At 44.0% G+C, this 20,038-nt stretch overlaps 1 protein-coding gene across 6 annotated transcripts in view; it reads right to left on the bottom strand.

Moving 5' to 3' along the window:
- Positions 1-840: 840 nt before the first annotated feature.
- Positions 841-20,038, bottom strand: part of ACTN1 (actinin alpha 1) — a 91,123-nt gene continuing 71,925 nt past the window's right edge. For 2 of the 6 annotated variants that reach the window (XM_037394382.1, XM_037394381.1), the window contains exons 9-22: positions 18,893-18,985; positions 17,536-17,766; positions 16,833-16,980; positions 16,110-16,260; positions 13,579-13,687; positions 12,916-13,056; positions 10,746-10,928; positions 9,877-10,011; positions 8,876-9,055; positions 7,823-7,969; positions 5,751-5,831; positions 5,122-5,187; positions 3,452-3,610; positions 841-1,722 (exon numbers count right to left, since the gene is read on the bottom strand). In XM_037394382.1, coding sequence (XP_037250279.1) covers positions 1,564-1,722; positions 3,452-3,610; positions 5,122-5,187; positions 5,751-5,831; positions 7,823-7,969; positions 8,876-9,055; positions 9,877-10,011; positions 10,746-10,928; positions 12,916-13,056; positions 13,579-13,687; positions 16,110-16,260; positions 16,833-16,980; positions 17,536-17,766; positions 18,893-18,985 — 1,983 coding nt within the window. In that variant the 3' untranslated portion in view covers positions 841-1,563. The remainder of the gene's footprint in view (positions 1,723-3,451; positions 3,611-5,121; positions 5,188-5,750; positions 5,832-7,822; positions 7,970-8,875; positions 9,056-9,876; positions 10,012-10,745; positions 10,929-12,915; positions 13,057-13,578; positions 13,688-16,109; positions 16,261-16,832; positions 16,981-17,535; positions 17,767-18,892; positions 18,986-20,038) is intronic. The other 4 variants (XM_037394386.1, XM_037394384.1, XM_037394385.1 and 1 more) reach the window with 4 other exon arrangements.

Genomic DNA, 20,038 nt, shown 5'->3' with positions numbered 1-20,038 from the left:
TGACCCCCCAACCCAACACGTACAATGCCTTCCTCAGGACGTAGCTCTGCCCTGGAGAACAGAGGGCAACAGCAACGCTCCTGAGGGCTGCAGGGGTTGCTGGTGAACCTGTGCATGGTGCTCCTGCAGTTGTTACTTCAAAACATAAACTGCCTTTGGGACCAGAGATGGCAGTATGTAGTTTTACCTAAAAAACACTCACTAGAAACGTGTCATGAAGCAGTAATGCAGTTTTTTTGCTCCTAACTCCATGTTTCTTAAAGTTGTGGAATGACAGGAAATGCCCAGATGGCTGGGAAAGGATTAGCTGCTTCCCCTTGCTGATTTTCAGGCACATGCATGTGTGTGTATACTTTATGACTTGTTAAAGGTCCCAAAGGCTGGTTTCTTCTGAATGTCCAATACAAATATGATCCTGGTCTCTGGAAGAATTTATAGTTGGAAGACATGATATCAAAAGCGGTGAGATACTCAATGCTGAGCATGGAACAGTGGATGAGTTTTTCATAGGTAGTTCAAGGTACAGTGGCTGTCTGATCTCACAGGTCTACTAACCAATTCTGTGCTGGTTTTTAAGCAATAAGAAGACTATTGTTCTTAGACATGTGGGTGTATCAGGGATGGTGAAAAATTACCCAACCCATTAAAGTGGTCATAAAGCTGTGAAAATTGCAACATCATTCAACAAGAATGAAAACGTTAAGAGGGAGGGAAGTATACCTTTAAAAGTATTGTAACTACAGTTAAAAAGCCATTAACTTTGGATTCTCTTCATCATGTTTGTTGTTTTAACTAAGTAGGATTAAACAATTTTACTATACAAATGAATGAAGTCTGGAGTTGTTATCACAAGAAATTTTTAATATGGTTTGTGACAAGCAATATCAAAGTTATCAACTCTCAAGCTTCATGTTGTGAAACCAGACAACTCGCAGCAACAAAAAAAGTTGTGCACTGATAAACATAGGAGGCATATTGTATTTTTTAATTAAATATGAAAACATGAGCTGTGTACATTATTTTTTCCCTAGAAAACACAGCAATTTCAAAAGTTTATCATAAAATATTTTCATGAAATGAGTGAACCAGCAAACACATGCACTTGTGTGCCTTCCCCCCTCCCGTGATAAGAGACATATGCAAATGCAAAAGTTAACAGAACAAGTGGTATTTTGTTGTTGTTTGGTTCTTTTTGGAAAGGATGGAATGTAACATTGTGCTTGACTTCCTATGTCACAACAAAAAATATCTGGTGCAGTATTTTAACATTTTCTTTTTAAGTTTCAATCTGGTGGTGAAAAATACCTTTTTCTATAATAAAATATGTCTGTTCTTTTTAAAATGTAACTTTTTTGCACAAAATAATTTTGTAAACTGTCATTTCAAGGGCAAGGTAGGTGGTGCCATGTCAATGTCCTCCCCCCCACTTAAAAATGTGATCTGTTATCTGAAGCAAAACAGGGAAACACAAAAAAGAGCGGAGCAGAGGCTGCTTTGCAAAGAGAAAGAAGGGCGTGTGGGACAGGGGAGAGGGGAGGGAGCGTGTGGTGGGACAGAAAAAAGTTAAAGGTCACTTTCGCCATAGAGTGCCGTGGAGAAGGACATGTAGTCCAGGGCACCAGGTACAGCATCACGGCCATTGTAGGGTGCCATTCTAGCAATGCAATATTCAGCCTGATCAGGAGGCAGTTCCCGCCGTAATTCATCCACAGTGATGTAGTTCTGCAAAGAGGACAAACAATAAGGTGATTGTTACTTTCAGAAAACTGACCTTCCTCAGAGCGACAACCACCCCCTGCCCCTCCAGACAGCAATCGGGGCCGGGACCCAACAACTAGACTAGCAGTGTACACCCACGTGGGGAGCTCTGTGCATACACCTTGGGAGGAAATGCAGTCACTGCCCACTGTTTGGACAAGAAAACGATTTTTACAACAGAAAAAGATTGTTTTTGCAGGAGAGATGCCAGCACACCTAAAGCAAAGACCTAGACGTAAGTAAGGCAAGTTGTTGGTGTAAGACTGTGCCTTCCTGTGGAGGTAATTGGGTGAAAGCAAATGGCAGGACACAGAAACCTGGGAGCTGCCGATCCCTCTCTTCAGAGCAGGGAAAGGAGCCATCCCCACTAGCTCTGGCTGGTAGCACCAGCGCAGGCAGCAGACAAGCAAACACTCTGTATTGCTTCTGCAGGTCCCCCAACAATCCCTGCCTTTCACAGCAGACGTTTTTAATAAGCAAGCAAAACTTCTTATGTAAATTCAGCTTCTGGAGACTCACTGGGCTAGCTTGGCTTCTCTCCATGCGGCAGGTAACAGTAGCTGCCTGTTTGCTAACCAGTATGTTGTCTTTAGCTGACTGACTCATGGGCATTTGCAGTCTGTCTGAACAATGCTTCAGGTTTCACACCATCTCCTTCCCTCCTCCGTGACTCCCCCCCAGCGCCTTTCAGTTTAATGACTGGAGTGAGTAAGAGGTATTTTTCTTCATAATGAAGTACTGTCTGATTCATGTTACAGTCACTAAAGCATATTAAACACTGACAATTATATTTAACGTACTGTACAGAGTAAACGAGTTAATAAGCAACACTGCATCCAAAAGTACCTATTTATTCAGCGATTAGCTTATCTAAATAATGTGGAATTTTCATGCCTTGAAAGACAATAGGACTGTAAAGACTAAAGGACCAGTATCGTGGTTTTCTACAGTAATGATTTTGAAAAGATTTATTAGTGAAACATGGAAACCAGTACTGGATTTAATGGTAACTCATTACAATTTCAGAAATGGTATCTGACATTTAAAGTGAGATGAAAAAAATCATTAGCAAATATAGAGATATATTAACATTACATGAAGATGTTTGTTCAATTGCATAAAAGATTAGTAGGGACTGTTATATAAGAAAAATAAGATGACAATTTTTATCAGCTGGTTCCACTGATGATGCAAATTTTAAAAAGTTAATACTTTTAGCATCATCCAATTTCTGTGCTTAAAAGATGATCTCTTGCAGATACAGATATCCTCAATGAAAATCTACTATTGGTTATGTAACAACTGATAGTGACACATCTATATCTGAGAAAGGTCATCTCAAGTTTACAGCCATCAGTAATTAATAGTTTTTCAAGACTAATCAAGAACCATCTGTTGAATTTTTTCATACATTTTAAAATGACAAAATGCAACCAAGCTCTTAATTAACTTTTTAAAGCAAGAGTGGGGAGCAAAGTTCTGACTGACAACTGAAGAGGACTTTCAAGTGCCTTGGCAAGGCTGCTCATTAACCCACACTTAAGCCTTGCACTCCTCCAGCACTGCACAATGGTGGTGTGAAAATACCCTCCATGCTAGAGGGTGCTTCCCTCAACACTTTCTCTCAGTGACAAGATAGAAAAAGAAAAGCAGGAGCAATGCAGATGCAGGTAAGGAAGGTGTGGAGCCTGACCTTATCTCCAGCCAGGATCTTGAAGGAAGCCATAACCTGGTCAGCGGTATCTGTATCTGCTGTTTCCCGGGACATGAAGTCAATGAAGGCCTGGAACGTCACTACACCCAAACGGTTAGGGTCAACGATACTCATGATGCGGGCAAACTCTGCCTCTCCCTGGAGAACAAGAGAGTCATGTAAGCCTGGACATTTTGGCAGCAGTGCTATGAAAGTGAGGAGAAACTGTTCAGCAGTGCATCTCACAGCTAGAAAAACAAAGCCAAATAGAAACCACTTTTTTTTCCTCTGTTTTCTTAAGCAGGATATTCTTTTTCAGCTTGCTGTTGTGTACAAATGTTTCCCACTCATTTGCCCTTTGGAGTAAAAGTCACAGCTGTGCCCTAGGATAACATCCATCTCCATCCAACTCTAGGACAATGCTCCTATCAGGAAACAGTATCACACAGAATTCAGGGAATCATGCAAATTTCTGTGTAATATATGTTGTCCTAGATGTCTGTAGCAGTATTTGAAGGTCTGCATTCCTCAAATCCTTTTATTTTTCATTTACTAAAAGAAAACTTCCACAGTTCTATTCAGCTGCCAGAACAGAAGCTCCCAGAAGAAATGTCTCTGGGGTCTTTAATAGTATCTGGTTCATCTTAACTAGACAGGCTTTGGAAAGAAGGACTTGCATACCTGGAGTGGCACAGGGAAGTAGCCTTTACAGGGAAGATCCTACAGAGGAGTTCGCTACATAAGTCAAAACTCTGTAGTGTAATTTTCTGCATTTTTTTTTTTTTTTTGCATATAAATGGAAGATCATCTATTCTCATCTTTGGGACTCTTTCCTCCCCAGGTAAAGAGGAAGAGAGAGCAGAGCTGAATCTTCTCCTGGGAACAGGCTCTTTAACACATCTAGAACAGTATACCTTCAAGAGTAATTAAGGTATCTAATCAAATGTTACTGCAGCTTGGCACTCTACACTAAAGAGTCTGTATTTATACTGGGCTGATGAGTAAGATGAATAAACACTGCTTTGCCTGACAGCAGGAGCAAAGATACTCTGAGTACAGCTGAATATTTCTGCACTACTCTTTTCCTGCCCCTTGATGAGCATCAGTCGTTGGTGAAGCTCTTTCTATTACTTATTGTGCCTCTGAAGGTGCCACATGTTACCGTTCTGACTATGCAAGTACTCTGGAGAGGGAAAAGCTATGGGGAGGATGACTAGAACTCGAACTTATATGTACAGGAAGAGAGATGTGAAATAAATAGTAGGAATGAGAGGAGCAGCATTTGAGTGTATTCAGAAATCAGGTCATGTGTATTTCTAGATGAGTTCAACTGATACTTGGGGCTGGGGAGGCTGTGTGCACTGTGCAGAGTGCAGGAACTAATATAAGGAAGTTTACCATTTCTTCCACTTGTAGCTACTCACTTCGATAAATGTAGTGCTTATTTGAAATACACAGGAATTAGACAATTATTTCCATTTTTTTTACTTTCAACTACTGCTGTGAGACAAGAATTTTACATGTACAACTACTCTAGATTAAACATCCATTGCTGATAATTCTGGAAAATAAGGCTGTATTTACCTTGATTCACTACACATTCTCCCTTTAATTTTGAAGATGTCTACAAGAATCACTTTGAACAGGAGTGACAGAGGGCTCTACATTACCATATTGTAACCCATGGAGATAAGGCAGGCTCGGAAATCTTCACAATCCATCATACCAGTCTTCTTCTACAGGGAATGATGAAAAGATGGAAAGATGGAAAGATGGAAAAAGCCAAGACAAAAAAGGGAGACCAGTCCAGGGAGAAATGAACCCACATGAGATATTACAAAGAATGAGTTTCAGGAGGGAAGAGAGGGAAGGAAGGATTTACAGACAATGAAAAACAACAGAGGAGAGGTAGTTTGTGAAACCAAGAAGAAGCAAAGGTGATTTTGGACATGGAATAGTTTATACACAAGGAACATATTGACGATGAAAAAAAGGAATGAATATACCAAGCAAAACAGATTGAGGGATGGACAAAAAAGGGAGTGTGAAGTGACACAGAAGTAAATGGAATAATTTCCAGACATAAAAGGAATTTTCCCAAGACAAACAATTAGGGAATTAAGAAGGAATAGATATCAAAGTACATTTAAAGAGGAAGTAGTATAGAAGAGTGATGTATATATAGTCAAATACAAGAACAGCAATGACAGATGGATTAAGACAAACAAGAAAAGAAAGGAAAAACTGTTATTTTTTCACAGTTTAATATCTGGCTGTGTTCACCACTAGCATTCAGTACCTGTGCATCGTTTCCAATATCGTAACCCAAGCTGATGAGACAGGCTTTGAATTCCTCAGGGCCAAGTGTGCCGGAGTGGTCCTGGTTATGCGGTGTGCGCCAGGCAGCAGGACATGCAGTGCCAGTGGGGTGATGGTGTGGGGCAGAAGGAAGGGGGACAAAGAGGAGATAAAAGGGAGGTGAAAGGACAACAAACAGGTGCACCATGCAGTGGGTGAGGAGAGAGGGAGAGGAAGAATGACATGCAGATAGAAAGACAGGGAAGAAAAATAAAAAAAGTGCACAACATTAGATATCACAATGACATTTCAGGATGTGCTAAAAATGCTCTTGGAACAGCTCCTCCTCACAGAGCTCATCACATCTTGAGAGCATTTGAATGACAAAACCAGTTGATACTCAGAAGCCTCAAGATCTCCATCTCCCGAGTGAATTACTTGTGTCACCACTTGTTATCCATAGTGTCAGAAGCCCTGTGTTTGACTAGTAACCCGGAGTGCAGGTAAGCAGGCAGAGGCAGTGAGAAGCATTGCCTTAATCTTCTAGTCAAAAGTCCCACTAAAGGAGTAGGTGAGGGCAGGTATGTTTGGAAACACGCCCAGGGAAGCTTAGCTGTCAGGGCATCCCAGGAACAGACAAGGAAAAACAGCTGAAGCTCAGGGGAGCAGTGTTATGGCTGTATTTGTGAGACCTGCACATGAGCCGAAGCTTTGACTGGCAAAGCTATTTCAAGTGCTCAGCTCTGCAAACAGCACTGCTGTACAGCACAGCACTACACAGCTTGGCAGCTGCTCTTCCCTTTGCTCATTCCCCACATCCCCCAGTGTCTGGATGTACCCATCAAACTATACGTGAGCTACCACGCGAACTGAGACTCCCCATCCACCCTGCAGAATTTTAGCTCAGGACAGCCCCCAAGCACTGAAGAGGCTCTGCCTGCCACCATCATCTCTGGCCAGATCAAGGAAGCTACAAGACAGGATGGTGGGGCCAATTCCAAGCAACCTTCCTCAAAAAAAATCAGCTTTTGAGGTCAGCATTAAGCCTTCGTAAATCAAAACACAGCTGAAGATGGGAAACCCATGTTCTCTATATGTTATCATACAGACTGGTGTGGAGCAAGGGGCAAATGATATGAAGGTCAAAATATAAAATCTATAGGGCTTTATGGGTTCCTCTGCTAAGAAAAGAAGCCAATGGTTTTTGTTAGGCAGCTAGAGAAGGGCTGAAACAGCCAGTGTTCAGCAATCTGAAAGTGTTGCCAGTCTCTGAGGGCAGACTGCAGCCCTGTTCTATGGAGACCTTTCACACACTCTGGCTGGCGTAGCAAGTGGTGGAGAGCAACCTATATTTGCATCACTGACTTAGTATCTCTGCAGGCTGCTCACGGCTTTCCAGACAACATTGAGGGGTTGATAATGGAGCCAGTTTCAAGCCTGGGCTGCTGTCTCTGCTTCCCTGCATGACACCTTTGTGACTTGGGTTGTAGAAGGAACGGCTGCAGACAGGCTGGCAAATTGAAGGGAGGAAAATTTCCTTTAAGGAATTCGAATTCCTTTCTTACTGCATGACTTAACGCCTTGGCATGTGTTTCCAAGTAAGGCAAGGCAGGCTTTACATCAGGGGTTTATCTATGTCATGCAATGCCATGGTGTGTATAGACTCTCCTGTTTGCTCCATACAAGAGCAATATTTGTTTCTTCAATACACATTTATATGATGGTATGTCAGAGTGGAGGATAGCTGCTCCAAAGAATTTTATAAATCAAGATAATAATCTCTCTCTTGGGAAGATGGGGTAGAAGTTTGATTCCCTAAATAAGCCTTCAAACTTTTCCATGCTTTAGGCTTTATCAAGAAATTTTGCAGTTTCCTGTGAAGATACACTTCTGCCAGCCTGATGATCCATTAGCAGTCTTCACAGGAATGACTGCTCCACAGGAGTGGTGTTTTTAAGGATGAAATAGCTTCTGTTGATCTAGTTTTATCACAGTGACTATTTACTTTTTATTGCATTGTGCAGTCTACATGGAAGCTCGTAGCTTACCAAGCTGCAGTCAGCACTGACTTACCCTGTCAAAATGGTTGAAAGAAGCCCGGAACTCGTTCATCTGTTCCTGGCTGATTCCTTTGGCATCACGGGTCAGAATCTGGTTTTCCACTTCGTTGATGGTTCTAGCAATTGTTGTTAGTAACTGCTCCCAGCCCACCCGGATATGCTGGAAAAAGAGAACAGGACAATTTTTAAATTAAAAAAGTACCACTTCTGCCTCTGAGGCCAGTGGATCTAATGTGCTACTTGTTTCAAATTAAATGATCCTGGTGGCCAAGGCAGAAGTCGTCCATTTGCTCACAAAAGCTTCCTTCTCATCTGCAGTGTGAACCAACCAGATGTTTAAAATCTGAATTCTGACTGAAAAAAAGAGGCCATTTCCTGATCTTAAGAAAGCCTTGGTCCTATTGCAAAGTTCCTTTGTCTTGTCAGAGCAACACATTGAGAGCCTTCAACACAAATGAGAATCAAACCCAGTGCTTCTGGGTCTTAGTTGGTCAGAAAACTCTCCTTACTAAGAAAATAAACAAACCACAGTCCTTGGAAGACATTGGTGCTCCACTGCCTGTGCTGTTGCTTAATGGAGAGTTGGCCAGAAACCAAAAGACAAGTTTCAAAGCCCGTCTGTGTTCTGCTGGACTCATGTTGAACTCCAATTGCTTCCAAGAAACCTCAGAAAGCCAGACTCCAATTTTAAAAAGCTTTTGTTGGACTTTTTCCTTCTACCAGGCTGTGGCAGCTCAAAATCACCAGCACTCCCTTGGTCTTTCTAATCCCAGCTAATAGGTTGCCACAATTGGGTGGCAGAAGAAATGAGACCGGCCAATTTTCAAGCAATACTGCTGATCTCATTCAGATTATGTCTGTTGTCTATATTTGGAAATATATTGGACTGGGTTGGCATGAAGTACAGCAAGGCAAAAAAGAAATTCAGCAACATGCTGTTTCATGCTTGGCCACACTGTCAAGCTCTCAATTTTCCTAAACCAGAACACATTGCTAGAGCTAGGTGTGGCTGATGCTAGCTGGCCACAGCAGATGAGGCTGGCTGATCTGCTGCCAAAACATTTACCTCCATGGTGTAGTTGGTGTGCTTGTTGTCAAAGATGAGCGCTTCCTGGATCTGTTGATGGTCTCCTTCCAGCTGGTCAATCTTTGGTTTGTAATTCACAATGCTTTTCTCATACTGCCGCAGGTGATTGAGCTGGTCCTCCAGGGTCCCATGCATCTCTATTGAAATGCGTCCAATCTCCTGCATTAGCAAAGCCAAAGGAGTTAGACCCCATTGGAAGGACAAGCTTCAACATGCTGGACATTTATTGCAGCTATTTCACACTCACACAGGATGATGATTAAAAAAAAGAAAAAAAAATATCTCATGGAGCAGTTACTTTAAATGAGTCAAGACAAGTGTCAGCAAAAATTTTAATAGAGCTGAACATTTTCCAAGTGAGGTGAGTCACATGAGATGTGTCTAATACAAGGATACAAAAGAAAAGGAAACTGCAGTCCACAAGCTGGTAATGTACCAAGCCAGATCTTTTTCTGATGTACTGTCTGCCACTTAGTCCCTTCATACAGACATATTTCTGTAATTGCCCTCTTCTTTACAGCTCCTGCCATCAGTTACAGCTTCATATTTTTCCACTTCATCAATTGCAATTACTTCAACTCAAATATTACCTAGAGAGAGAAGATCTCCCTTTAAAATGTCTCCTCTATATATGTTTGATATGCTAATTGTATTTATTTTGTCATGTGTATCAAGACCACTGCTGTGAAAGCAGTTACACAAAACATGCCTTTGATTTAGGGTTTTAACTTGCTGCATATAAACACAACCGTTTTAAGTGATGTTTTTTATTCCTGTACTAAAGAGTTCAGGGAAGAAAAGTACAAGCACTTTAGTAACTAGTGTCAATCTTGGGATTCTCCATATTTTCTATTGAAGTTTCTCTTGCTGTAACCTGAAGGAAGAATGACTGTGCCAGTGGTCAGGAAAGACCAAGAATAAGAATATCAGCAAAGATCACAGAAGAAAACAAGACTCTTTCAAAATCAGCAAAGCACTACCTCCATCTTTGTCTGGATCCAGGGTCCAATGACATTGGCTTGTGCACCAAATTGTTTACGGAGTCGTTCATTTTGCTGCTGGCGAGCATGTTCTTCCATCAGGGCTTGATCCCTCCTGGGAACTAGTTGCCGCACCTACAGCAAAGAGTAACAAAGTATGCAGTTTATACATACAAAGGCACATATATAGTAAACGCAGAAATTGCTGCGAGGAAGGGAGGAGTGGTGTTTGCACTGAAAACAAGCAGTCATACTGTTTAGGACACAGTGGGAAGGCTCATGGAATGCAAATCCTATCTGCTGTAGGATGCATGCTGCCAACTCATCTCAGGCCATGGAAGACGAGAAGCATCTTCCATTCACTACTATTTTGGTGGGTTTTGGTGGTTCGTGTAACTGAACTGCAGGACCCTGTCCAGACCTCACTTTGGTGATCTTGTTTGGTAGTAAGAACCATCAGCACGGCTGGTAGGGAGAGCAGCTGCTCTTCTAAGCTTACAGCCACAGAAGGCTGTAGAGATAAAACATCTGAAGGGCTGAATGGTGAAAAAGGATACTGACTCACATATCATACTTGCTTGTCAGGTCAACTGAGGACTGAAAGCCTCAAAGCTTTTAATTTAGCATCTTTCATTATAAAAATAGCAAGTAAAAAGGGTCTGACACCCCTTACACATTTATATGAAATATATCTTCCATTTTCCAAGTATGTGGCAATTGAGCTGAAAACAAATGGGGAAAAAAAAAAAAAAGGCTCAGCAGTAAGCACGAGAGGGTAACGGAAGGGTAAATAATATACTTCCTGGGGCCCCCAGTAGTTGAGCAGCAGCATTCTTCCACACTAACTTGCAAGGTTGGGAAGAACTCACATGTTCCCATTTGCCATTGATCTCATGTGGGGTGATCGTAGTGTAAGGATTCGTTCCTGCCATGTTGACATGGTATGTCTGGACAATCTTTGAGACTTCATTGTGGATTCCCAGGATGGCCTGTCGCTCCTTGTCGGCATCTGGCAAAGTGGCTTTGAACTGTTCATGGGCTGTGGTTAATCCCTGCAGAAGGAAGGCAGCAGCAAAGGGACAGTTAAGAGCATTAGTTACTGAATAGCCTCTTCAGTAAATGTATCCCTGCAGAAGTGACTGCAAAAGCTTAGATATTCCCAGGATACAAAGCAGGCTACTCTAATACACTTTTCATGTTCTCCCAGCATCACTTAACAGGCTGTTTCAAGTAGTTAAATGATGTGAAGTCTCATTTTTGCTCTGCTTCTGTCCCATGTTGACCAATGACAGATCACATCCCAAAAAACGGTGGAATAATTCCAGCTCATAATTTAGGGGGGGACTCTTTCTCCAACACTGCTCAGGGACTGTCCATCAGCCCCTTTGGGAAGATCTGACTACTAGCACTTCCTATAAAGCAGTCACTTTACACTAGTTTCACTAGTGTAAATGTGCCACGCTTTTCTTGTCCCACTAGGTATCCGCTACTTCTACACCTAAGATAACCCCAGATGAATAATAAGAGTCAGATTCAGTCTGATCAGAGCCAGTTAGAACTAGGTGAAGGTCTTCCAGCCAACAGCAAACTTGCGCAGGCAACATATGCTCCAGCTGCTCCTGAAAAACAGCTCCTTCTCCCTGAACACAACAGGCCCTTTCTGTTCCCCGTCTTGCCGTGGTGCCCAGCCTTTGCTCCAAGGACTGACGGTGGGGGCATGCTTGCTGGTGGTTTGTGGACAGCTGACAAGCCAGTTGGTCCTGGCTCATCTCCCACTGCTTCTACAAGCCTTTAAGGTACTTCGTCCCAGAAGCCTGGAAGATCAAGACTAGGGAAGCAAACACGGGGAAAGAGGCAGCAAAACCAATGGGGGACAGAGAGGTGTGTGCAGGGATAACTGAGGGAACAGTGTGGACAAAAGAGGGAATGAAAGTAAACCGCATGGCTGACCACTCTCTTACAACACACACGCTGTAACTACTTTTTGTAAAAGTGCTTCCTTACACGGTGACTCATTACTTTGCAGCTGCTGCGGTGGCCATCGAGATGTAATGCAAGTCTGGGGGCCTGGGAAAGATACTGCACAAAGGGATGATGGAAGTGCTTAAATGCTGTTCAGATTTGTTCTGCATTATGAAAGGCTTAACGAACGCCTTTGTTCAGGAGGGAAGGGTAGAAGAAACAAGTAGCAGCTCACTAACAGTGTTGATACCAAGCTAGGGCTATTTCACCACCCCTCTGCCCCCGCTGCCTGCATGGTGTCCTGTTGGGTGTCCCATTCACCGCCGCGCTGATGGCCACGTTGCTGTCCGCCATTTCTGCCAAGAGTTAACTTGGATTCTTTTCATGAGCCCATCAAGCAAGAGAAATAGAAGTCCCCAGTGCAACCCAGGGAAGAGTAACTCCTGCTCTCAGAGGCCTGAAAATCACCGGTAGATACCTCAAGTTGCTTTCATAACACACTTTCAGAAGGGGGAAAACTGAAATACTGTCTCTGTTGTCTTGCAGAAGGCAGGAAGTCTTTCACTTCAAATGGTAATCCACCACCAAAGTGGACAATTCTGATTTTTCTTGTGTTCAGCACCGAAACCCAGCTGCCAGCTCAACACCTGCCCTCACAGTACTTCCTATCACTTAGGACCAAATTACATGGACATGACATTACATGGGAAAACTGACCTGCAGAACCTGTGAGCAACACTAAGTTCTGCTCATGTGGGTTAAAAAAACCACACAGGACCCTAAAAGATTCTCTAATTTTCAGGCTTTCATTAATAAGACTGGACTTACACTGAAAAAACCTACTTTCAGTTCTTTGTGTCCAGCTAGGATGGTCTTAATATGTTTCATACCCATTCAGATCCAGGTTTTCCCAGGAAATCAAGGAAAAACATAACAATTTTTGTTTCTCTTGCTAAGGCTCACTCACTAGACCAGAAGCACCAAAACATGACCTACAAATCTGGCACCACTAGGAAACCAGGAGACCCCCAACTTCTCTTTATTCCAGCCTAACCGGTGCAAATGACTGCTCTGTACCTGGATCTCCTCAATGGTGTGAACAATGAATGTGTCCTGCAGGTCCTCCATGGCCCCTTCCATCCAGTTATTGAAAGGGGCAGCTCGTTTGGCATATTCCAGGTACAACTGGTCAATTGTTTCCAGTAGCTTCTCTGTCCTCTGGGTACGCACCAAAAAAGAAAGAAATTCGGGAGAAATGGTTAGAGAAGAATAATCACATAGATAGGTGGGCTGGCTGAGCTGCTCCTTCCTTTCAGACCTCCTTGGTGCTCCCAGGATGGCACTACAGTAAAAGTGTCTCTGCTGTTAAGCGCTTACACACAGGCTGGATTTTTCCCTCAGAGGGAAGAATCTCAGGTCCTTTGAAATAAAACAAAACAAGGGCAGTATTTTCAAGCAGAACAAAATTAAAATCACAGACAGGTAGAAATAAATCTGAGCATATCTAGATATCTAGATAGAAAACTATCAGAAATAGTCTGAGCAAACAAATGACACCATAATTGGGCTGGAAGGGGAAAAGCAGGCTAAATATACTGAAATGTAGCCCCCATTTACAGTCTGGGATGTTATAGGAGTGCACAAAAGAGCTGAAATTCGTTGCTTGTGCCCACCACAGCTTGCTTCCCACAAATGACCTTCCCACGTAAACCCAAAGGTCCAACTGGTAACATGTCTCACCTCTAAGGCTTCTCTACGTTTCTGGGTTAGGGCACCCAGATTATCCCACTGATCACAGATCTTCTGGCACCTGGCATTAACACTTGGAGAGTCATAATAGTCCAGCTCACTGTAAGGGGCAGGGAAAAAAAGGATAAGTCATCAAAAAAAGACCTTTGGGAGGAGAAACCCATTAGAAATCTTTATCAGCCTTGAGGACAGATTCAGACAAAGAGCTCGTGGTCTCTGCAAGTAAAGTGAGCCAGGATGACAACAGTATCCAGTTCTGGAGACGCTGTACGTTATGGTACATCAAACAGAACAGAACAGAAGAAAAACCACCACAACCTAAGGCCTTACAAACACTGGTGCTGGCTGCCTGACCGGAATAACTTTGCACTGGGGGAAGGGAGTACAGACTTTTGCTCAGACTGGGAATAAACAGATAAAGTGCAGAGCAATATGCCCCTGTACGCTGTGTAAGGACATCATGCAGGCTAACTACCTGCATCTTGTACACGAGAATGGGCAGCAAAAATTTTATTATGAATGCAAAGAAACTGCTTAAGATTGTTCTAAGAGTTGCATAATATGGGTGGCAAGGAATAGCTAAATTATACAATCCATTAATTTCTTTAGGACAATCCCAGAATTACAGTGTATTCTCTCCTACATGCCTGACAGGGGGTGCTTTGCTGCCTATAGGCTGACACTCATGGAAGACAGGCTGGTAAGAATATGTCTGGGGAAAGGAGAGCACAGGGGTAACCTGAAGCTTGTGGACTTGTACAGCTTTGTGCTCTTGGTTCTGCACATGGTCAAAGAGGAAGAAACCTGCAGGCAGAGGGAGACTAGCTGAACTGGGAATCATCAGCCTCAGAAGAGAAAGAAGAGTGACTTACTGGGTCAGTGACTGACCCTGGGCCATCCGATGAGCATTTTTTTGAGCAGGAATGCAGGTTCAAACGCTTCTTATCGCCTCCTCCAGCCTTGTTTCTTCCCACCATTGTATTGCCCTCCTGAGGTGCGTGGGCACAACTGTTGGTGGAGTCTTGTGGTAAACTAGTCAGGAAACTGATTTAGGCTAAAAATAACTTCTTTGCTGGGTTTTTAATCCAGATCAGTTCCTTGATCTACTTTGCTGCAGAGCCAGCACTGCAGATGAAAGAACTGTTTCTGAAAGCTTGTCTCTTAATGCACCCCTGCTGGACCACTACTGCTGGGGAGAGGAACGTGCCGTGCCCCCAAACACACCTGGCACAGGCAGCTGCAGTTGCTTCCTCCAGACCCTCTCCATCTCCCTGGCAGTGTATCTCTGGGGGAGAAAAGGGCTCAGCCATGGTTTTCCAGGGCACAGCCTCTTTACCGAGATGGAAGATGACTTTTGGAAGGACAGCAGAGTCCACTGTTCCTACACTTTGGAAGAAATCATCTGTCCCACAGCTTAGGGTCCAGCCTTCCCTGTCGCTCTTACAGCTGCAGCTGCTTTGGAAGTGGCAGGTCAGCTAATGCTTGCTGACTAGCCAGCCTTGGTTTTAATCTTACTGACATGGAGGATTGCCTTGAACCCTCCTCCTGTTCCAAGGTCAATCCTCCGGTGGACAAGGGAGCAATTCTGTAAATCTGTGTTGTTAAAGGAGATAATGATCTTGATCCAATAATCCTGATTTTTCAGAGAAAAACAGTCCTTCAGCCCAAGAGTACTGATCTCGGCCCAGATGCTAACTTGAGATAGGTCAGTGTGATATATAAATCTTTTTAAAATAGAAAACAAAGTCAAAGCCAAGTTCTTTAGACTTTTTGCCAAGAATCATGCAGAATTTCAAAATCTCCCTCCCTGTCCTGCAGAGGCCAGCTCTTTACCTGCCTGCTATCCCTAGCAATCAACCTCCTGCTGTGATGAGAACCCATTTCTCCTGGTAACCTGCCACTCCTCACTCCAGCAAAAGGTGTGGAGGTGAAGGTTTCCAAGCTGGGGGGCAGCAGGGAGGGAGCCGAGCTGCTCTGAGGATGCCCTGGAGCAAGTGCTGACCAAAGCGCACATGGTGCAGTACTCCTGAGGCAAGGGGCCTAAAGGTGGCAACTGTGACCACGATGGGCTCAAGCATCAGCAGATTTTTTTCCTGATAGAATAAGGAGGATGTTTTTGATAAAACAGAGCAAACCGAGAGCCTGCTATCCTCTGCTGTTCCCTTCTACTCCTGGAAAAGTATGACAGTGTTATAACTCTGAAACCTAGCAGGCACCAGTGGCAGGTCAGACTCTCGAGGGAAGGGTTCACAGCAGCGTAACGAGCTTCAAGAGGATGGAAACTTGGCTTGGGAACATAATTCTGCCGCCCCCTCACCAGCACCCACGATTCATTTGTTTTCTGGCCTGCTCTTCTGGTGCATGCAGATACTGAAGAGCAGTATCCTAGATACTGTTTGGAAACACTGGGACTTCCCAACATTTTTGTAGGGGGATGGATTTATGGCTCTCCAGAGGGCAGAGGGCAAAGCTGATTAAGCCTCCCTGGCCCCAAGGATAGGATGTGCACTGGGGTGCCGTACTTCAGCTCTTGTGCAATAGCAGCAATCTGTTCCACGCGGTCCTGGTGTGCAGCCAGGTCGCTCTCAAAGGCCTCGTGTTTCTTCAGCAGGGCCTTTATCTCCGAGAGGGTAGCAGTTTCATAATCCTTCTGCTGCAGCATTGCTTCCTTACCTGGGGAGGGAGCCAAAGGACAGGAGAATGAAGGACAGGCCCCCACGCCCCCAAAGCCAGCTCCCTGCCACCGAGCAGCCCCGAGGACCCTCAGGAGGGTATCTGCACCACTCCAGCCACCCTCCCCGAGTGCTGGCCAAGAGATGCACAGTCCTCGCTTTCAAACCACAGAGTGTGAGTTTGCCATTAACCGCAGAGAAGGGCACACAGTGCAGCTCAAGCCAGTGCTGTCACAGTTTATACTGGACTCATCTCAGTACGTGCAAATTGGGCTATGCCAGTCCTGTAAAGGCCAACTGCAGCATTTACTGTACAGTAACTTTTCCTCTGCTTTGTAGCTCTGTTCTATCCAAAGTTATCACTTTGCTAGTTAGGAAATGCTGACGTGGCTGCATGATGTAGCAGAACAGAGATCAAGCTTTTCATACATTATTTTCTAATAAAACAAGAAACAAATATAGCCTTATTGAGAGGAAAATCTCATGGAAGGACCTATGCACAATCCACCTCTGCCTCCCTACATAACGGACAGCACTGTATCAGGCAACAGGAAGCATGTAGGTTGGCATTACCATCTGTCCAGGACTCATGAATGGATGCCTTTTGCCGGAACTTCTCTGCCAGGTGATCCAGCCTCTCTAGCCTCCGGATCTCATTCAACAACCACTCCTCATAGCCCTTTTCAGCCTGCTCTAGGCCACCCCAGGCATTGTTTATATCCTGGAGACCGGAGCATGAGAAGAAAAGGCATGTTAGAAGATGGGGAGATTTGTTCATCAGCATTAGACTCAGTGAGCTACATGGCTCCAGCTGGTAGCAGGGAGTGGCCGTGGGCTTTTCATCTCACAGTGTTGTGCAGACCAGTCAGGACAAAGACAAAATGCCAGACTTAAGAGAAGCAGGACTAGCAGTGTCAGGATATACCTGTCTGCACAAGAGTCCCTCTCTAAGCAACACCCCACGTGAAACTTTAACAAAACCCGGTCATGTCTGAATCAGAAAGAACGAGGCACCAAGGCATCTCCTCATAAAGGCATGCAACTTGTGAAGACCAGGCTGAAACTTGTGAAGAGCCTCACAGTCTGGTTTTGATACAGGGAATCAGTGATCATGTGATTATCTCTTATTATGGCCTCGTTGAACTATATTCTGTAGGGTTCCTACCATAAAGCAGCTCACTCTGAAGGTGCGTATGCTCTGCCCACCCATGGGCAGAAGAGGACTCCCATTTTTTAGGCATGGCTGGGGTATACACGAGCAGTTACCCCCACTCACCGAGACCATTTTCCCTTCTGAAGGCATGAAGGCTGGCCTGTTGCTGAGCCGCAGCTTGGTCTGCAGGGTGTTGAAATTGATCTCAAGTTGGCACTTCTCTTGGACCTTGGGGGGCTTGTGCAGGCGGCGATAGTCCCGGAAGTCTTCCAGTTTCTGCTGCATGGCTTGCATGGTGTTCTCTGGGGCCCGGTTCTCCAGCCAGGGGATGGTGCGACGGATCCACTCCAGCAGCTGCAAAGAGCAATGACAAGAAGCCTTGAACTGGAAATTGTGTTAGAACAGCAGGTGTTGCTCTGCTCTCATTAGGGACCGCTTACTTCTATGTTTGCTGTCAGAAAGATTCTGCCACCAGCAGGGCTTGTAAAGAAAAGTTTGCCAACTTTGTTGAAAGTATTTGCTTTTTAATGAGCAGCCCATTCCCTACCACACTAAGTAGTACTGCTTGTTGCAGCACCGCCAATACAACAAGGCATAGCTTCCACACAATCAAGACCAAACTAGGTCCTCAGATTATGCTAAAGCTTTCCAGTTTTGTTGGACTGTTCAATAACTAAAGGATGCTGTAAGTCATATTATCTCCAGAAGTGTCTGACAGGAGAAATCAATTTCTTGCCTCCAGTTACACTTTTCCCACTGTAGCTTCCTTGAAGCCCGTGTTGCTCTTTGAATAGTCCTCCTTAGCAAACCAAACCTATCTGGGGAGCCAGCAAAATGCTAATGCAATGGTGGGCACTCTACAGTGTCAGTGCTTTTCAGACCAGGCTGAAACCGGGCTCCTGGACTATGTTTGCCTGTCTGTTCTCCATCTTCCCCTCCCTACTTATCTTCCACAAACATACTTCAGTCCACATTTGGTCACTTCTGTAGTTTCACAGCTGTCAGTCTGTCAGCCTCCTCAGTTAACCAAATGAGCTTCCAGCTTGTATCTTACACAGATTCTTTCCAACTATCAGCAAATGCATATTTCTTTCCTCAATTATCTCTAATTTCCATTCTCTCTGATCCAATTCCTGACTTTTGCAGTACATCAGCATACAATTTGCATGAAAGATGTTATGAAGTTTTATAGTCCTGAGGAATGCAAGTTAAACCAGCTTGATTTTTCCTTCATTTTCGCATTTCTGCAGCTGCTCTTAATGAACTGAAAAACTCAAAGCTGTTCTATGGAAGCTTTCTGTTTTAAAGTAGATTGCTCTTGCCTTTAAGCAAGTTTGATCTTTAATTTTTCTCAAGCTAGAAGGGGAAAAAACAATTTTCCAGGGGAACATGGGGCAACAGCATTCCCCAATATTAGTTATTAATTATGCATTAAATGCAACTCTTTTCCAATTACCACCTCCCAGAAACCAACACCTACATCACTGGCCAGTTTTTCGTAGTCTTCCATGAGCTGTTCATTTTCTTGGTTGACTGCCAGCACCTTGCAGATACGATTTGCTGCTGTCTCCGCCTGATGGAGAGAAGAAAAACAGAAGATGGCAAAGTGTGAAAAAAACCCCAAAACAAAACTCAAGGCTTGCAGCTTACCTTCCTGCTACATACCTGCAGGTAAAGTCTCCTACCTTTGGCTCTAGCAACCTGTTTGTGCTTCAAAACTTCTGTCCTGATCCCTTTGCTTTCCATCTGACCTAGAATAACTTACTTTTTCCTTCTCAGGTGAATACATTGAACACATTCCTTCAGAGATTCTCAGCTCTACTGATCACACCCTATGTGTTGTGAGACAACCACATTTCTATGCCTTTTCTGAAGCTGCTCCTATGAGGGCCCCGTTGTTTGCTTCCTACCAGAGGGACCCTGGCTGCCTTTTTGCAATGACAGGGGTGTCTGCCACCACCTCCATTCCCCTCACCAGCATTCAGAGCTGCAACACCTGTAACTGAGTGGCCAAGCTGATGAGGCTTTCTACATGCTTTTACCCAGGAAAAAACTACCTAAACAGAGTTAATCCATACACCAGACTTTGGAAAATTCCTAATTTTGTTTGGAAGATAAAGTGGTAGATACTCCTTTTAACCTTAAACTCTGCCCAGCAGAGCTGTATTCCAGCCTTTCCTGTATTTCTGGCACTCATTACAGGGCCACCTCCTCCAGCATCTTGCCGCATGACACCTACCATGTATTCAGGGTCTTATGATCCAGCTGAGAAGAGGATATTTTTTTTCCCTTTCTAGGTAATCCTTCTGCTTACTCTCCCAAAACAAGTCTCACCAAAAAAGAGCATGTTGTTACTATTTAGGGTTTGTGTTTGGGGTTTTTTTGGTTTGTTTGTTTTTTGTTTTTTTTTCCATTGTGGAACCAAAATCTTGTTCTCTGCAGGGTACTGAACATGTTAAAACATGAATTTGGAACAAAGTAAGGATCAGAAAAATCCCAGCTATGAACTCAGGAGCAGTCTGCTCTGGAGTGCAAGGCACGCGTTTGGCACAGAGACCATACAGCAGGCTGATCCTTGCACAGCATGTATCTGTGGATATCACCTCCCTTTATCATTATCATGGTG

This window comes from Falco rusticolus, chromosome 7, assembly GCF_015220075.1.
Source record: "Falco rusticolus isolate bFalRus1 chromosome 7, bFalRus1.pri, whole genome shotgun sequence".
Classification (NCBI taxonomy): domain Eukaryota; kingdom Metazoa; phylum Chordata; class Aves; order Falconiformes; family Falconidae; genus Falco; species Falco rusticolus.
Note: the sequence above shows the minus strand (reverse complement) of the source record. Positions and strands in the feature narration are given on the sequence as shown.